Raw genomic sequence first — 20,812 nt, 5'->3', positions numbered from 1 at the left:
TGTAAATTACATAGAGGATATGCACTACAAATTAAAGGATGTAATTCATGTCTTGAAGAGATTTATGACTCTCACCCTAGAGGGCAACTATGCTCCAATTGGCACTATGAAAAAAGTGATCAGTGGGAGAATACTTGTCCTGGTATGATTGGAAAGAACCCTAAACGAGATTTTAGTTTATTTCTACGAGATTAGTATCGTCGTGGTCTTAAATTGATTTAGGAGGCAGAATCAAGTCTACGATTCAATAATTGGGGTAACAAGACAATTTGGTTTCTACGTCATCGCTGTGACGACACTGCCTATTATGACTATAAACCTAGTTATTTTTATTTAGCAGTTACCGAATGTGATTCACCGCTTGAAATTCACCACTTTTAGTCGTCAGATCCATTACTCTCTTCCGATTTTGAATAATAGTTTTCCCACTGCTTCCAATATAGTTGTTGATGTGTGGAGTGTAGAATGTATAGGGTAGGCCGAGAGAATCAAAAAATTCAATCGTCTTCATTGTTTGAAAGATGCACAAACAATGGCCAGTATTCACAGTCGAAGGACATCTATTAACAATGATTAGGGTATTGTTTGCACTTTGAATTTTTCCAAGGAAGTCCGAGGGTAGACAATATAATCTAAAGATTTAAATCTAAAGATATAATCTAAAGGTAGACAATTTAATCTAAAGTGTAGAATAAAGACTTTGTTGTATATAAACATTTTTCTTTATTAATAAACAAATTCACATACATTTTTTAAGCACTTTACTCGTAGGGCACTAAAATCAATATTATACAGATCTGAGAGGATATTTCCCACCATATAGTCGTTCAGACGTGGATTGTCTACATTAATTTTGAAAACTATTTGTAAGCATAGCCGAGACATCTGAACACGGAATATAGTAGCACATTAAAACCTCAGCTGTTAGTCGTCAGATTTTGCACTCTCTCCCGGTTTTGATCAATAGTTTTCCTGCTGCTTCCAATATAGTTGTTGATATGTGGAGTGTAGAATGTATAGGGTAAGCTGAGAGGATTTAAAAATTCAATCTTCTTCATTGTTTGAAAGATGTACAACCAATGGCCAGTAATCACAGTCGACGGACTGCTATTAACAATGATTAGGGTATTATTGGCACTTTGAATTTTTTCCAAGGAAGTCCGAGGGTAGACAATAGGATCTGTATTTGGATATGTAGGGTTTCATATTAAATACATTGATTATTTGAATGGTGTTCATGGTGCAAGGTCTTGTAGAACACTGCCTTCGGGGGTGATTTCCCAATAGGTTTCAAATTGATTTAATGAGATTACTGCAATACTCTCAGGTAATGGGTCGGCAAATGTACACTCTAAACGCACACTACCCGTTCGTACTTTACTCATATCCTGGATGCCAGACAGGTCTAATATAGTAACAACATGTGCTTTAGTGAACATTTCTTCGGTTATACCATTTTAAAATAGTTGTGAATCATGATCTAGGGTTTGCATTGTCAACTCATACAAAGTCCTATAGGATTTATCAAAAGATAGATTGTAGAGTGGGATTCCATTTACTTTGCAGACAAGAGATGAAAGACCAAACATCTCAAATTTGTGTGGACAGCCAGTCCACAATCCTATTGTACTAGCGCTTTTTACAAATGCCAATGCCAATTTTGACGGAATTTCTCCATTGATAAAGGATGAGTCGGTGAATTGTGCGTGAGCCTTTGGTAATATGACGTTGATTGGTGATTGTATGAGGAACAAGTAGTTAAGTATTATTCCTATTGACTCTCAGGTTCTCCAGTAGCAAAGATATGTAAGTCACAATATAATTCTTTCGTAAATAAAGTTTTGCTACGATAAGAGAGAGAGAGTTACAACGGGGCTTCCAACAGTTCCTTTTTGCAAACTTGAGTCGATCAGAGCACGCGCCAATTTTAAGCTTACCGCGACGGTGGGTGGTAACTATTGGGGTGTATTAAATATTTCATGATATATTTTTCAAACTAGATGCAATTCACTAGTTGTAGCATTTTTAAGTGCATCTGTACTATTAGTATCAGTAATATATTCATATCCATTGTAGGTGCCTCTCAATTCCTTATGTGTCATCAACATGAACTGCATATAGCTTGTATAATTTGACAGATTGTTGCTTGTGCTCACCGAAGTGCCATTTATGTAGACACTGATTTGACGAAATAAATTATGTAATATACAATTTTCGTAGGATATTCTATCAGGACGAACTAGCTTTCCATTGTCGGATTTTCGGACTATCATATGTAAATCTATAAATGTCGAAAACATGTCCTTAAATTAGTATTCATTGGAATAAATTTGAAAGTGGATATTATCGGAGAGGGCTTATTGTGGATAAAATTGTTCATAGTATCCATGTTTTACACTCACATCGACATTTTCTGCATTGAATAGATTTAAAGATGAAGTGATTGAAGGTTGGGAATCCATATGCGGTGGATATGCCATTGTTCAGTCTACGAAAGAAATCCAGTTTCGATCTAACAATTCTCTTCCTGGGGCTTCTTCTTCTTTTTACTGTACGTGTCGTCTTTTTCCTTCTTTTCTTAGACATGGGTGATGTGTTTCGTTTCTGACCTGAGTAGAGACTGATGAGTGGTGCACTGTTTATCGACCTTTTCCATTTTGTTGAGATTTCAATTGCTCGCCAAGGGTTCGCGCACTGGACCTAAGATTTTCCGAAGCACTTTTTTTTTAATCCTTGCCAGAGCTCCAATCGTATAGTGTAGAGGATGCAAAATCGGTCGCAGCCGGTACAATATATTTTTAGCCAGAGGTAGTGCAGAGTGAAACAGCTTAGCAAACCAACTGCCAAGACCATAGCCGGACGTTGATGAGCGACCCTTGTAATAGTCCATTCCATTGCCCAGCTGTCTTGGGCCAAGAGTATTACCATAGCAGTCAATATCAAAACAAATGAATCCCACTTTTCTATTAGACATCTTGTTTTTGAACACCGACAACGATGGGTCGAAAATGGCATGCAATCACAATCAAACCTTTTGATATTGCTAGGGGATCACCTAATTCAGTTCTTAGTGTTAACTGGCAGAGTTCCGAATAGGAAATGTTTACAGGGATAAACTTGAGATGCTCTAATCTTTATTGGAGGATGGGTTCTTAATTTGTTTTTCGTCTAAAAAATGGTAGTAGGGGGGCAATAATATTTCCAATTCTGGATGTTTCAACAAATGAAGCATAGAGAAATATACAAGTGTCCGTGGAGAAGGCTGGCGTGTAGTCAGCAAAAATAACATTAGTATCTCCAGCACTTTTATCATTAATTATATTGAGCTTAAAGCCAAGAACATCTTTTAGATTATCATTGAGAATAACATTTTCATCGGCAATGGGTGAACTGATGTAGATCTTGCCCTCTTCCTTTGAATAGTTGAAATGAAAGGCTCCTTTTTTACGAACGGAAACTCTTTTATTGATAGAACGACACACATCATTCATACAGATGAGTTCTTCGTATGGTAATTCAACATATGGATAATCCATCCAATTGATCATTTGAATTTTATGCTGTTTGCTATCGGGTGGTGGTGGCTAATCATAGGGTCTAATTTTTATATCATATTTGCGATCTTATCTTAGGATATCATATTCATTTTTGAGAATACAGTCGACAAGAGCAACTTTATACGCGCCGTCGAATTTGATAGTGGGAGAGAGTTTCGTCCAAAACCACTTGTTCTATTCAAATCATTGTAGAGAGGGTCAGAGACATTGGAAATGAACGTCACATAGAAATCATTCTGAATTGTAAATGTCTTCAAGTGCAACCCAAGAATCAAAATCAGAGTTGTATCCAAGCCAACGAACAAGCAACTGTCTCTTGCCTCTGCAAGTACGGCTCTTTCATATCTTTTCAATTTGATAAATTTAACTACTGTTTCTAATTTTTTGTAGTTCATATTCATAAAAACCAGCCGATATGTGGGGGGGTTCAGTGTCTAGGATTTTGGACACTTTAAAAAGTTCAGTGCTCCATAAATAATTCTCCTTTTCAAAAATATTGGTGCTTCTATTAATTCAAACAGTATCGCCAACATTGAATTTTTTCTTCACATTTCTTATTGTTGTTTTTTCACTGGAATACATCTTAAGAAAAGTGTCAAATGTATTTTCACTGCAATGAACTTCCTGAGGACTAACACTGGACAGCGATCGATGTGGTCGTTGGTTATATATTTCTATGATTTTATCTAAGTCATGAATAACAGCAGCAGTACTTTTCAGCGTATAATATCTCTAAATTAATAGAAAAATCGTTCTTATTAATCGTTCAGTCAATGCAGCCTTTATCGTACTGTGACTATGATAGAGATTTGTATTATATTTCAATAGAACCTTTTGCATATGAGGATTAACAAATTCGCTCCCGCGGTCACTTTGAATTTTTCTATAGCAATCTTGTTCAAGAATACTTTCTAAAGCCTGAGTAACTTCAACACCTCTCTTTGATCGCAATGGAATGGCATATGCATAGCGACTAAAGACACTGACTTCTACTACAATATATTTTTAGGGTGTATTGTGACGTCTTTGAATCACATCTAGAGTTAACAACAATTCTGAGCGGGAAACTTGGACAGAGTCTGAGACAGAATCCACCGTCTGAAAGCCCACTAAGAGTTTTCATGAGGTACACCATTTAATAGTTTTCGAAGGGATAACAACTTTAGTTTTGATGTACTCATTGAAAGAAAAAATTCGAACTTAAAGTCTGAGACAATGTAGAGGCTTAAAAATAATATTCGTTTGGGAGCTGAAAGATGCCTGGATCAAGAAGAACAAAGAGGTATCTTAAACATGTATTGACACAAGAGGTGCAAGCCGTATGAACAGGAATTACTGCACTTCAGTAATATAAGTAAATTAATATAAGTAATGTAACCACATTTACTATATATTGCTATATTACATTTCCTAATAATTTCCTAATATATTACTTATATTACCACAATTATAATTAAACAAAATACAGTTTTTTTAGACTAAAATAAAAGCAGCTTAGCGTCCCCTCAGAGGACGTTTTTTTTTATTATTGTTTTTTTTTAGTTTTTTGAAATTGAGTTTCTTTTAGTCTTCACGAATCCACATTCATGTGTTCTTTTCAGTAATCTTGGTTATGATAGTGATTTTTTTCAAGATAATTAGAAACATAACACGAACTAGTTTCTAATTATCATGAAAAAAATCACTATCATATATACATGTCCAAATACAGATCCTATTGTCTACCCTCGGACTTCCTTGGAAAAATTCAAAGTGCAAACAATACCCTAATCATTGTAAATAGATGTCCGTCGACTGTGAATACTGGCCATTGTTTGTGCATCTTTCAAACAATGAAGACGATTGAATTTTTTGATTCTCTCGGCCTACCCTATACATTCTACACTCCACACATCAACAACTATATTGGAAGCAGTGGGAAAATTATTATTTAAAATCGGAAGAGATTACAGGATCTGACGACTAAAAGTGGTGAATTTCAAGCGGTGAAGCACATTCGGTAAATGCCAAATAAAAATAACTAGGTTTATAGTCATAATAGGCAGTGTCGTCAAAACGATGACGTAGAAGCCAAATTGTCTTGGTACCCCAATAGTTGAGTCGCGAAGATTGTCTTTTTTCCCAAAATAATTTAAAACCATGACAACACTAGACTCTTAGAGATAAACTAAAATCACGTTTGCATTTCTTCCTGTCATACAGAAGAGGGCATTCTTCCACCAATCACTCTGGCAGTGCTGGGATTTCGAGCATAGTCTCCGACTAGATCGAGGGTCGCATATCCTTTCATAAGATGAGACACATCCTTTAATTTATACTACGTATCTTCCATGTAATTTACATGAATTGCATAATTTGCCCTTTTCATTATATTCATCAATAATTGTACAATTCTCACATGATGACCAAGTGCCAAGAGTGTACATACATAGTGGACATGTATAGAAATTTTTTTTTTTTTTGGGGGGGGGGTTTCTGATGTCAAATCTCTCAGCCAAAGAGAAACTGATCCACGTTGGATAATTTCAGAGGGGGATGGAGAGGAGTAACTCTATGACGTTACATAACATCTTTCAAAGAGGGAGCCATCTACGTAGAATCTATGGTAATTTTTTCAAAAGTATATCCACGATATTATTCTGCTTTGTTTCAATTAATATATCAATAAATTGAGTAAAAGCATTTGAGTCACGTCATAAGTGCTTTACTCAATTGTCCAATGGAGGGGAATAAGTTTTTACTATATTGACAAGTGATTCCAGAGAGATTATATTTAGTTAAAGAGGTAACTTGAGAAAGTTGTCATTCAGAATCAAAGGATTTTTGATAAACACAAGATTTGACCTATTTCTCTTTTACTCAAACTTATCCATGTTTCAGTCCTAAGGTTTTCACTGGTGACTCTAGACCAACCACGATTCGTTCTACTTCAATAATATTCGATAACCCCCCCCCCCCCCGCCCCCAGAAAAATATCTAACAAAAACAAATGGGGACATTTTTAATTTCGAAACAATTTTATTGTGTGTGATCATAATTACAATAATAATATATATTACACATACAGAATTACTGATATAACTTATTATCCTCTATATGCTTCACTATTGCATTTAAAGCACTTTGAAGTATATTCACATGTGCTATATCAACTTTTGCAGCGAAGCATAATTGGTCCTCCAATTTAAATTTAGTCAAAGATAACACATATCTTGCCTATACTTCATCCCATTCAAGACAAAGCCGTGATCCTCTCGTGATTTCTACCGCAATGTTTGCTACTCTTGTACCATTGCTGCTGCTACCAACTTTACTATCAACTTCTATTAGTGTAAATATTCCACTCATTATTGTAAATATATCTCAAAGAATAAATATATGAGCAAAGTCAAACTGTTCTCACTCCTTGAATTCTATTCTCACACTAATAATAACTATACTGAAAATCCTTCCTTATATCAGTTGCGTCACTTCCCGTTAGTATTTCTGACTCCCGTGAGTGGTCTTGAAAGAGGCACGTGATCTTGTTCGTCCCCGGATTGTAGCCCTCTGATTGGCTGCCATCCTGTTCGTACCGTTGTTCGTACCGTTAGTAGGTCAATGATCTTGTTCGTATCGCGGTAATACCTGGCCTTCTACTTGTGGTAACAACTTCGAAGCAAAAAGACGAACAAAAGCTAAAATCTAAAATCGTGACCTCTCGGGATAAAAGATTTTGACAGCATACTTAGATGAAAAAAAAACTTATAGAAATGTTGACGGCGATTCTCATCGTATGGGATTGTGGCTTGCTCCAAAAATGGAAAAGCCTTTTTAATTAGCATTCCTGTCCACAAGTTTCCTGTTGAAAGTGGTCGATAAGAGGGAGGCGTGTGTGTTTAACTTATGATTACCAGCTCTGGTTATATCAGCTAAGCAGGAATTTGAGTTGGAAATCCGCTTTGGAAAAGTATTATTGCCTCATAAACCATATATCTGATGAACAAACACTTCCATTGTCATCCCCACTTCAAAAGTGGGGATGAAAGTTTTTTTTCCACTACGGAAAAAAAAAATTTCATTTGAAAGTAAAGAGCAAAGTTAGAATTTAAAACAAGCAAAAATACTCGAATTCCCGAGAGCTCTTTACACTACCGTTTTTTACCACAGGTTTTTTTTAGGCAGAATCCTGTGGAGGATTTTCAACCTATATAAATGGAGGCAACGCTTGGGCCCCTAGCCCGTTAAACTGCCTCTTCCCGTCCCTTGCAATGCCAATTTTTTAGCAAAACAGCAGTCTAGTTGTACCTTGTTTGATCAGCAATCACGCAAGCATTTCAATATATCAAAGGCAGCACAATAGCACTGCCTAAGTAAAGAACAATGTTGGCACAATGTCTTATTTTTGGTTTCTTTCTTTCTTTTAGACCAGGGCACTACGTATGGAAGGAGTTGTCGTAGAAACTTCAAAAAGGGCTCATTCGATTGAAAATTGGAAGGGTTTATGCTCGTTTTAATAGCCGAAAATAAATGGAAGGCAACTAACATCCCTTCCACGCCCACCATTTCCCCAAACACATCTAATCATAATTTTGAGATTGCCATTTTGTTAAACGTGGTTTAAAGATCTGGAAATTATGTCTTTGAATAGGGAACTCCCCCCAAACCCTCAGGGCAAGGGTTATAAGTTATACCCTGGGGCATATACGGTTTTTATAAAAAGTGTTGTAGAAACTTTAAAAAGAGCTAATTCAATTGGAAATCGAAAGGCCTAGGGCTTATAATCTTTTAAATCGTTGAGTGATTGGAGGGCGACTAACCCCCCTCTCATCCCCACCATATCCCCGAACACATACAATCAAAGTTTTTAGACAGCAATTTTGTTTAACGTAGTTAAAAGTTCTGGAAATTAGGTGTTCGAGCATAATAACCCCCTCAGAGGCCTGAGGGCAAGGGTTGTAAATTTCGCCCTGGAGGCATATAAGGTTTTTATAGAAAGCGTTGTCGTAGAAACTTCAAAAAGGGCACATTTGATTGGAAATTCAAAGGGATAGTGCTCGTTTGTATAGCCGAAAGTGATTGGAGAGCAACTAACCCCCCTCTCACGCCCACCATTTCCCCAAACACATGCAATCAAAATTTTTAGATATCAATTTTGTTTAACGTAGTTGAAAGTTCTGGAAATTAGGTCTTTGAGGATGATATCCCCCTCAGAGCCCTCAGGACAAGGGTTGTAAGTTATGCCCTGGGGGCACATAAGTTTTTATAGAAAGTGTTGTCGTAGAAATTTCAAACAGAGTTTATTTAATTGGATACTGAAAGAGCTAGCGTCTTTTTTAATCGCTAAAAGTTATTGGAGGGCAACTAACCCCCCTCGTACGCCCATCATGTCTCAACACACATCCAATCAAAAGTTGGAGTTAGCCATTTTTTTCAACTTAGTGGAATGTTCTGGAAATTCGGTCTTTTAGGATGAAAGGGTTGTCGTAGAAACTTCAAAAAGGCTCATTCGATTGGAAATTGAAACAGCTAGTGCCCTTTTTAATAGTAGAAAGTGATTGGAGGGAAACTAACTCCCCTCTCACGCCCATCATTTCCCAAAACACATCCAATCAAAAAGTTGAGATAGCAATTTTTCAACGTAGTTGAAAGTTCTGGAAATTAGGTCTTTTTAGCATGAGAACCCTCCCCCCCCCCCCAGAGCCCTCAAGATAAGGGTTGTAAGTTATGCCCTGGGGGTACATAAGGTTTTTATAGATAGGGTTGTCGTAGATACTTCAAAAAGGGCTAATTCGATTGGAAATTAAAATGGCTAGTACCCTTTTTAATAGTCGAAAGTAATTGGAGGGGAACTAACACCACTTCCACGCCCACCATTTCCCCAAACACATCCAATCAAAATTTTGAGATAGCCATTTTTTTCACGCAGTTTAAAGTTCAGAAAATTATATCTTTGAGCAGAACACTCCCCCCACAGTCTTCAGGGCAAGGTTTATAAGTTATCCCATTGGGTCATATAAGTTTTATTGAAGGAGGGGTCTGACGTTAGGTTCTGACGACTAAAAGTGGTGAATTTCAAGTGGTGAATCACGTTCAGTAACTGCCAAATAAAAATCACTAGGTTAATAGTCATAATAGGCAGTGTCGTCACAACGATGACGTAGAAACCAAATTGTCTTGTTACCCCAACAGTTGAATTGTAGACCTGATTCTTCCTCCCAAAATAATTTAAAACCACCACGATACCAATGTCCCAGAAATAAAATAAAATCACGTTTAGAGTTCTTTTCAATCATACCAGGATAAGTATTCTCCCACTGATCACATTTGTCATAGTAGCAATTGGAGCATAGTTGCCTTCTAGGGTGAGAGTCACAAATCTCTTCAAGACATGAAATACTGCATTTAATTTGTACTGCATATCCTCTATGTAATTTACATGAATTGCATAGCTTGCACTTTTCATTATATTCATCAATAATTATACAATTCTCACATAATGACCAACTGCCAAGAGTGTACATACATAGTGGAAATGTATAGAACATTCTTTTTCCAATGTCAGCTCTCTCACAGCTAAAAAGAAACTGATCCACGTTCGATAAATTCAGAGGGGGGTGGGAGAGGAGTAACTCTCTGACGTTACATAGCCTCTTTCGAAGGGGGAGTTATTTACACAGAATCTTTGACGATATTTTCAAAAGTAGATTCATGGTATTATCGTGTTTTGTTTGAATTAATTTATAAATGAACTGAGTAAAAGCATTTAAATCACAGTATAAAAGCATTATACGATAGTCCAATGGGGAAGAATCAGTTTTCATTATATTGACAAGTGTTCCCTGAGAAAATATTTTCCTTTGAAGAGATAACTCAAGAAAATCGTCATTCAGAATCAAATGTTTTATCATAATCACATGATTCGACCTTATTCTCTTTCTGAAATTTATTAATTTTTCAATCCTAAGACTCTCACTGCTGACTCTAGACTAACCACGATTCGTTCTACTTCAAGAATATTCGATAACCTCCCGGCCCCCCCCCCCTCCCCAAAAAAAATCTAACAAAAAGAAATGGGGACATTTTCGATTTCAAAACAATTTTATTGTGTGTGATCATAATTGGAACAATAATAATATATTACATATATACAATTATCGATATAACTTATTGTCTTCTATATACTTCGCTATTACAATTAAAGCATTTTAAAGTCTATTCATATGTTATATATCAACTTTTGCTGAGAAGCATAATTCATCTTCCAATTTAAATTTGCTCAAAAATAACACGTATCTTGCATATACTTCATCCAATTCAAGACAAAGCCGTGATCCTCTCGTGATTTCCGCCGCAATGTTTGCTACTCTTGTATCATTGCTGCTGCTACTAACTCTACTATCAACTTCTAATAATATGAATATTCCACTAATTATTGCAAATATATCTTAATGAATAAATAAACGAGCAATGTCAAACTGTCCTCGCTTCTTTAGTTTTATTCTCATACTAATATTAACTATGCTGAAAATCCTTCCTTATATCAGTTGCGTTACTTCCAGTTAGTATTTCCGACCCCCTGATTGGCCTAGAAAGAGGCACGTGATCTTGTTCGGCCATCCGTGATTGGTCTTGAAAGAGGCACGTGATCTTGTTCGTCCACAGATTGTAGCCCTCTGATTGGCTGGCATCCTGTTCGTACTGTTGTTCGTACCGTTAGTAGGTCAATGATCTTGTTCGTATCGCGGTAATACCTGGCCTTCTACTAGCATATGTTTTTGTCTGAAACTACTCTGTAATTTCTCTCACTGTTATGTATGACCATCTAAATTGAAACTAAATTCAAACAGACGTTGTTACCAAATGTTATCCACGATTGGCCGATTCATGGGTGCATGCATGGTTGAGGGGAATAAGGAGCCAAAGCTTTCTTCCCGTAGAAATTCATTGAATGAACATAGGTATTTCCCGTATAATATACGTAATGAGTTTTGCAGTTACTTATTGTCATTACTATTCCCTTCTTTTGCTAAAAATTTATTAAGCAGCAAAATGTAATGAACTTAACACTATGTTTCTTGGTTTTAGCAGCCTCCAGACATAATTTCTAGGAACACCTATTGATCTGTTTTTATGCTTCAAGAAGGTTAGGCAACTCTATCATGACTCTGCGGATTATGGCCTTCAATCTCAAGCCCCAGATATTGTCTTTCTTCTAAATTAAAACACAAAAGGTTTTTTTTTCACTTTCCGCTGGTTATTTAATAAATTGGTTTGGAAAGTAAAGTTGGTGCTATTTGATAAAATACATCTCTAATTTTTACTGTCCGGCTTATAGAGGCCATAGTCTTAGTTCCAACTTCTGTAAAAATATTAGGTTGGATTTTATACATTTTCACTGAAATAAATTTTAGCCTTAATCCCTTTTTAACACCAATTTATGTATCCCATTTTTTTTTAGTTCATTTCCTTTTTAACACGAATAACTTTTGCAGGGATAGCTCGATAACGATGCCCGCGGTCTCATTCAAATCAACATTTAATATACAGAATGGATCTAGCCGTCAAACTCATATGAAGTTTACTGATCCTATTGATTCAAGTACGTTCTGTCAATGTGTCTCTGACATAGAAGTAGAAGTAGACGATATTAAATTCTGCTCTTGCTCAGATACTTCTATTATCACGGACATTAATGATACTTATACGCTAGTGAACGGTAAACTGCTGCGTCAAAAATACTTTAGTGTAGCTAAGGGTGAAACTTACTGCCAATGCGCACCGTCAAAATTTGTATGCAGTGATTTCTGTATTTGTTCATATTTAAGATGTTTGAACAACAGAATGGTTGATATTGTTACTTCTAGAAGAGTGCTGTGTCCCTTTAGACACGTTTATGTAGATGGCGTAAACAGTTGTCCAACGAGTCCATCCATAGGGAGTGTCACCGAGTTCATTCATTTCAAAAAAGCTAGTAAAAATCAACTAAAGAAAGGTGCAAAAGCTCTACGTGATCAAAGTTATAAGTCAACTCTAGAATGGCTGGAAAATTGTAACCTCGTTGAATCATTATCACAAAACATGAAACAAGAACATTCAATCTTATCTTCATTCAGATTTCCTCAGTATTCTAAATCTACTAGAATTGTTGAACGCTTAGCCAGAAAACGTAAGAAAAGAAGCGTAAAACGTAAAAAAGAACAAACACTACATTTGAAAGAGAACCAAGAAATGGGGTCAAAAGTTTCATCTGTAAATGTCAATAATTATCAAAGACAAACTTTTGAAAAAGAAAAGGAGAGATTAAGAACATCCCGTGAATATAAAAGTTCAACCGACGTTTCAAAAATGTCAAATAGTAAAAAATTTGGATTGACTTATGATGACCTTCGTAAGCTCAGAAATAAAATTACTAACGAACAAGAAACTGGGGAAGTTTCTAGCCCTAAACAGCAAAGAAACCAGAAGTATGTAACAAGTAAATCAATTCCATTATCGTCAATGGGTGCCAGTAAAGACTCCACGGGGATTACCTCCATCTTAGAATTGAAACAAAAATTAAAGGACTTCAACTTGAGAAATAAAAAAAAGATTGCCACAGCGGGATCCTTTTCAAACAAATCACCAGCTACCATGGACGTTAGCGTGTCTAGAAGTTCCAGCAATGAAAGAGAAAATGGTTTAGAAATAAGTGCTGCTGAGAAAACCCAGCCTCCAGAGAGTCGTGAATTTTTTCTTCCAAATAAGGAGTGTATGCAAGAAACACTCAATGGAAAAACTTGTGGAAATGAACTTTCAAGACATTGTTACTTTGAAAATCACCAAAGTGGACCTTTGGAAAATGTAAGGGACCAGAATCAATCCGCAAATAAGCAAAAAATAAAAGGTCTACATGCGAAAAAAACAAGAAATCCTGCAAATTATGAGCTCAAAAATCAACTGAAAAACAATGATGACTTTAGATCAGAGATGGATGAATTGAGACAGCATGAGCGTCAACTTACGAAGCGCTCAAGTGATTTTGGTGAAGCACCCCGTTCTCTATATTTTGCTCCTAATGATTCTTGGGAGGATTCTAGAAGAAGTTTTCCTCAAAATCATGTAGATAAAAACTCAGTCCAGGGAAATCAAATCTCTAGTTCAGTAAAGAGAAGAACGGAGCCAATTGATAATGTGCAAAATGTTGTTCGAGTAAAATGTAAAAGTAAGCTTCCCGTGGACAGTCAGATGTGGTCAGATGGTAACTTGAGGAAACGTCGGTTACTAAAGTCCACCGGAAAGACTCTCAATGACAAAGAAGTAATAGAAAAAAGAGGAATGGAAAATATTGGTTCAAAGAAACTCAGTAGTTGTGGTCAAGGACACCTCGCGAAGCGAAAACTACCTAGTGAAAATACAGGAGAAAGTCATAATAGAACACACGGGCAAAATAATACAGAACAGGGACTAAGCAAGCAAGAAAAGAAAGATGCTGCAAAGTATAATAAACAAAAGCCTACAGCTGAATCAACTGGTGCCAAACCGTGTCATCTTAAAAGTGATTTTAGTTCCGAAAAGCAAACTCAGAATGAAAGCGGCCTTGCCAACTATAGTCCTGATCAAAAATTGACCCTTGATAATGTTTGTGACGCAGAAGGGGGCTACGATGAAGAGAAATATGCTCGAAAAAAGGAGGTAAATTCATCCGTTTGTAATTCAAGTCCACTTAAAATAGTAGACATTAGCTATGCTTTAGACGCCCAACAACCTAGTGACGCTAGTACGTGTGCAACAAACCATATTCTAAATGAAAAATTGTCTCGCAAAGTTGAAACCCCAAAAAATAAAACTTACGAAAAGTTAACTCAAGAATTCATTTGTAAGGAAGAAGTATCAAGTGAAGAAACTTCCAAAGAGCTGGGGAATTCTGAACAATCTTTTAAACGTCAATACTCTATGGTTGCTACATTAGAAACTGGTCAGGTAAATGACCGGGTGCTTGCAGTTGTTGGTACAAATGAGACATACAGTAATTTGATTGAAGAGACATCATTTGTTCGAGTTTTAAAAAAAGACAGTAAACCAGACCTAAGTGATGATCAAATAATGCGCGCTCTTCGTAAACCTACTGCTGCTATTTCTCAAGAAAATCAAGAGGATTCAGGGATAGGGTCAAACTTGAGCTCTCAGAAGCTGTCCGATAGTCAAAGTTCATGTACAAGTAAAACCTTTGCTAAAAGGGTCTATGAAAATGAAATACTGCCATCTGAACATTTTGAAACGACCAAAAGCTGTGATAGTAGCTCCGATATTCTTTGGGTAGAACAGGCTGATTCCCGTGTGGAAAGCTTTGCAAACCCGTACGCTCATAGAGTATACGAATCGGGTCATTCAAATAGCACAGAAAATTTAATAAGAAACTCAAACATTTTTGATAAAACCCCAGGTTTTAGTAATAAAGAAAGTATTAAAATACCCCTGTATAAAATATCTGAAGAGAGTGATAGAGCCCTCTCAGTATCATTGTTTAGTTCCGAGGTAGTTTCAGATAACATGAAAAAATTACCTGTTGATGATCCAAAATCCATAAGACTAGACACCGAAAAAGCACGTGAAAACGATTTAAAAAATGAAAATTTGTCTGGAGATATTTCGGATAAAGAAACGCCTTTATTTCTTAAGCCAGACAAGAACGACTGTCGTTCCTATGAAATCCGTGATTACACCTATTCAGAAAACAAAAATGAACAAGAAAATGTTGCAAATACCGATAAGTCGGAACTTCAGAGTATTGATGTCTTTTCCAAATTGCAGACGAGTAAAAAAAATACGAAAGATTTAAGTGATTTTGAATTCAACATGTCCGTTAGAACTTCTGCAATTTTTCAGTCTGATAATGCCATTGAGAGTTCCGAAAATCCACCAAATCAAATAATTGGTGCCAATAATTTTGAAACCCAGAGAGAAGTTGATAGCACAATAGGACTATGTCCAGATCATATCAGTAATAGTACTGAACGTTTTAATGTTAATCTTAGAAGTATAAAACGCTCAAGACATGATGAAACTCTTAGAAGACTAAGTCAAATAAGACATGATTATATTGATCCCTACTCAGTTGAAAGCTGTTCCCAAGATCCTGCACGTTTAATAACTGAAGCAGCTTCATCATATAATATTGAAAGTGGTGAAACGGAGGCTGAAAAAAGTAACGAGATTCACTCTTCTGGATACTCTTTCTACTCAAAGCCTAATGACTATCCTGATAAGCGCAATTCAAAGGTGGAATGTGAGAATCCACCTTTGGGGGTGGAAACCGACTATTACAGTGAAGAATGCAAAGGGAAAATTGCTAATAATCTTCGAGATTCCCTTCATCAGCAGGTAGATATAAATGAGATATTGTTCAAAGATCCCAGTTCTGGTTACGCCGAATTGCAAAGAAACTGTGAATATACCCAACTTCGGGATGTCATGACAAGAGAAAATATGCATGTAGAGAAACATGAGCTTAAGCTTGATAAATGCACAGATAAAACTAATGTTGCATCAGTGAAAGAATCCACTGAAGATTCTCCATTATCTGTCATGCTGGGAAAGCAAGCTGAAAATTTTGAACGTAGTGAGAGCTCAGAAAAAATTACGGATCCAGACGTAAGTCTATACTCTTATCAGCAGTGTGTGAATACGATCACACAACAACAGAATGAATTTGAAAAAGAGAGTCAAGATCAAAATCTTCTTGAGACTTTGCCTGAAGATGGTGCTTTATGCCAAAACAAAGTTATTGATCGTCGGTTTGAGGCTTTTACAAGTATTACCGTGGGAAGTGGTGTCGAAGCCTTGGTTTCAGCTGACACTTTGGAAAGTAACATTTTTATGAAGCCAGACAAATTAATTAAAGGTACTTTTGATCGAGTTATCTGTGAAAAACAACACCTACAGGTTCCAACACTGACTGAAAGTGTTTCTGTGATGAATCAGTCTTTTATAGGTAGTGATAAAACAATAACTGGATACACGATGCCCAGTATAGAAGAGAACGCACAAAACAGTGCTAGACTCATCAAAGAAGAAATAGACAAAGATCATACTCCGCATTATGACGAATCCTTCGCAAGCTCTTCTGACTTTAGTCGTGGGATGGAAGTTGGAAATACAAAAGGTTTAGTGGTAAGAAATACAAACGTAGATCCCACATCCAGTGCAGAAAGTGTTAGAGCACTTCCTCATGTAGATCCTGCGATTAGAAATTATTCCTTCCGATTGCTTAGTAAACCTCGTGAAGATTCTGTATCTTCAATAGATTACAAAGCTTTTCAAAATGAATTTCACAATTCACCTGAAGAGTTTTCTGTGAAGTCAAAAGAGATATTAGATAAATTTCAAAATGAACTCGATGAAAGATCAAAGCAAAAAGTAATTAGTGATGAATCTGAAAATTTTCGCTTGGGAAATCCTAGCGATGGTGTTAAGACAGATGGACAAACAATAAATCAGAAAGTTCTCCAAAGCTATGATTGGCAGACGACAAATTTTCAGGAATCAGCCCAAATTTCTGGGTTATGCTTTGCTAGAAAAAACATTGATTTAGGTAACAGCTCAAACGATGCAAGGGAAGAATCGGCTGATCCTGAAACTCTGAGCATGGAAACAAATAATCGCAAAATGCAGCATCCAAACCAAGGCACGTGGCGTAAAAAGTCGTACGAAATTATTGACTCTTCTGACGATTGTTTTATTCTACACAAGAGCACAAACAAGCTTCAGAATCAAAAAAATCTTGAGGAACTTGACCCATTAATGAAATTTGATTATCAAAGAAGCTCAAATACAAGTGATGGTGACTATAAATTAAGAATTTTAAAAACTCCGTTCAAAGAAGACAACACTACACATGACTCTCCATTAAGTCTGTTCAATACCAAGCGAGAAATGTTTCCTAATAAATCATCCAACATTAAAAGCCATGATTATAGTAGAAACCCTATTAAAAAACAGCCAAACACTACTCAGAAGCGAGATGATGAGGACGGTAAGCCAAGTCCTGTTCCCTCTTGCAGTCAGAAATTTGAGAAACCATTGTCGCAGAGCGTTATGCAAAGAAATATCCTAGCAGCGAAACAAAGTACTTGTGGGCTGCAGAACTTCTCCGATAGTAATCCTAGTGAAACAAGTGGGAAAGGCTTGATGAAATTTTCATTTATAAATCGCAATAATGCCACGGGTGTAAATTCTGAAAATGTACTCCCAGGAAGTTCAAAAAAGGCGTTTCGACCTGGTTTTAGTGAATTGGCTAATGTATCTACTACAGAAGCAGAAAGGAAGAGACCTGGTACGATGCTAAGTTCCTTGCAGAGGGATAAAATCCCCAGCGGTACACCTGGCAGCCAAATACAATCATTTAGTACCACACCTTCTGGAAGTAGCTCGCTTCGAAATATACGTGACTTTCTTAGAGTCAAACAGGATGATAGTGGCCCCCCTACTTCCACTCAACTTGGGCAAAAGGATTCAAATATCACCGGTGCTTTTTTGGCTATTGATGAACTGAAAAAAGAAAAAACAATATTATTGAAGAAGATTAAAGGACTAATGGAAATCATTGAGGTTAGTAATAAAATCTTCAGTAAATGCTCATAGCTTCCATTTTACATTAATTTATTTAGTTTCAACAAAAACTCATGATATTAAAAAAAAAGCTTATATAATGGAGCAAGAAATTAGCAAGAAGTCACTACGTTAAAAAGCTAAATAAAGACAATATTCTCTCCATCGTCTAGTTCCTTTAATTTGTTACTCGTGATAAAAAGTTTTCTTGAGAAAAGTGTTCGATTTTTTTTCTTTAATTTTGAATAAGAAACTGAGCCATTTTCTTAACAACATTTCCGTCCTCATTTCTAAATATCTACTTTGATAACACATAATAGCCGGGCAAAGGTTAGCCAAGTTTTACACACGGTAAACAAGGGCTTCTGATGGATAATTTGTGTTAGATGTGAGTAATCGGATCACTACAATATGGGATGAGATTGGCTTTATTTAGTGTTTTTTTTTTCTTTTTGCCTAGAAAATCTTTAGAAATATCTAAGAAAATTTCCAAAGCAAACCAAGGATAGACCTAGTGGTAAACAACAAGGTCAAACAACGAGTAAATAATGATGATTTAGAGGCAAGAGCTCTCTGGGTGGACCTTATACCAATAGTTCTTGGCCTACTTTAGTATTTCAATTTTTTCAATTCTATTTTTGTACAATGATGTAGTGGTGTACACAGGGGGCCTCGGGGCCTATCCCTCTCTCCCCGAAATAGTGCATTTCTTATTCATATTACCAAAAAATAAGTTTGTTCATCATTCCCCCCCCCCCTAAAAAAAATCCTGTTTGCGTGTCTACAACAATAAAGTTTGGAATTAATAAAACTCTCGACGAACAGGCGAAATTCAAACAAAACAAACTTATATTTTGGAAATGAAAATGGACTGTGTCCGTGATGTGTGTTTTAGAAGTCAAATAAAAAAATCTCTGCTTTTTTTTAATCAGCTTACTGCACTAACTTGTCGTAAAAACGTTAAAAATAAAGCCTATAAAAGAAGGAAATTTATCTAACCTTTGTTTCCTATACAATTTCGAAATTACTAATACTACAAACTGGTAGCAGCGTTAATCTGTCAAAAGTCAAACACTCCTCCTCCATTCTATCCTGTTTTAGGGCTAAACTTTGGCTGGCTCAACGAAAATCTTAAAAATCTTACGATGCCTTCAGTTTGTACAAATAAAAGTAGGGTTGGGGGGGTAATACCACTGGGAGAACACCATATGCGGCCATTGACCAACTTTCGGGTGTTTCGCAATACGCTCAGTGAATACAACCGGGACAAGATCATTGACCTCCAATGAGTTAGAATACTGCCAGTACACGATCACAGCCAATCACACAGCTAGAAATACGACCGGGAGTGACGCAATTAATATCCCGGGAAATTTCAGCAATGAATGATGTGGGCGATATAAAATATTGTGTTTGGCAATGGAGTATGCTAAAAAGTGGAAAGTAATAGAGCCCTTGGTGTGAAGATGACATTGTGAATTAACCTAGTTTTACCTCCCAACTGTGTTCTGTATATTACACAAGTACCATTTAAGCCGTATTGTCATTATAAAAAGTCGATACTAATAAAGGTGTAGATGCCAAGAAATTCAGAACAATCCTCAGGAATCCTTAGAAATCAACTAGTGAGATGATTATGAATATGAACCATCAAGGACCCTAGCCACCAAGGACCTCAACCTCCAAGGTCCCCTCTCCCCAAACCTCCAAGGAGCCCACACCCCTCCAAATTTTTGGGCCCAAGCCCCCATTTTTTTATACCTTTTTGTAGATTATTTTTAACATGATAATTTTATTTCAACTTTTTTTTACATATCTTAGAATGAACAAGTACACAATATGGGATTAGTGAGACGATTATGGATTTGAACATCAAGGACCACAACCACCAATGACTCTAGCCATCAAGGACCTCAACCTTCAAGGGACCCCTCTCCCAACCACCAAGGAGTCCCCTCCCTCCAAAGTTGTGTGGACATCCCCCCCATTTTCAATATAGAGGTTCCATTAAGAGTTATGAATGTGTAAGAAAAAGTCATCAGAACTTCATTTCAGACCTCATCTTTCAGGACTTAGACAAGCGGATGCTTTGAACGTCCAATTCCGAAACTTTTTGCCTATCATTATCAAATATGTCATTTAGAATGTTATCCTTTTTTTAAAAGTCCCCCCCATGTCCTAAATGTTTCCTCAGTATGAGTTTTCTATTTACTAACTTTAGGCACTTCAGCTATTCATGCAAACATTCACCAATAAAATCCATATTAAAAGAAATTACAAGAATTTTAAAATTATACACAATGAAAATATCTATTTTCATAGACATTTTTGACTGATCTGATAAATTAAATGTCTACTGGCTAGATACAGTTTGCGATCGTTCACAAAACGTTGAATAGTTTATTGTTCCTAAGTGGCGTGCTTGAGACACGGAAATTAACAAATAGAAAAGTTTTTTCAGCTACAGTAAGGAACAAGTTTAAAACTTAAAATAAATATAATTACTCTATTTTTTTCAAAACTTCTGGCTGGTTTCCAAATCATACCCGGCCCTACCCGTGATATAATTTGAGATATCGGCCCCTTAAAATCCTGATTAATTGCGTTTAAAACATGTAAATAAATAACAATATTCAAGGTATAGTACAAATGGATTGCAAAAACATGAAAATAGGGGGTGGGGCATG

General features: G+C 36.4%; 1 protein-coding gene across 1 annotated transcript in view; it reads left to right on the top strand.

Moving 5' to 3' along the window:
* Window positions 1–12,087: 12,087 nt before the first annotated feature.
* Window positions 12,088–20,812, top strand: part of LOC148952115 (uncharacterized) — a 95,501-nt gene continuing 86,776 nt past the window's right edge. Inside the window, exon 1 of the mRNA XM_089088848.1 lies at window positions 12,088–18,125. Coding sequence (XP_088944974.1) covers window positions 12,111–18,125 — 6,015 coding nt within the window. The 5' untranslated portion in view covers window positions 12,088–12,110. The remainder of the gene's footprint in view (window positions 18,126–20,812) is intronic.

Source organism: Artemia sp. Qi Xiang Cuo, chromosome 5 (genome assembly GCF_049724085.1).
Source record: "Artemia sp. Qi Xiang Cuo chromosome 5, ASM4972408v1, whole genome shotgun sequence".
Taxonomy (NCBI): domain Eukaryota; kingdom Metazoa; phylum Arthropoda; class Branchiopoda; order Anostraca; family Artemiidae; genus Artemia; species Artemia sp. Qi Xiang Cuo.
The sequence above is the reverse complement of the archived record's forward strand: the minus strand, read 5'-3'. Positions and strand labels throughout refer to the sequence as shown.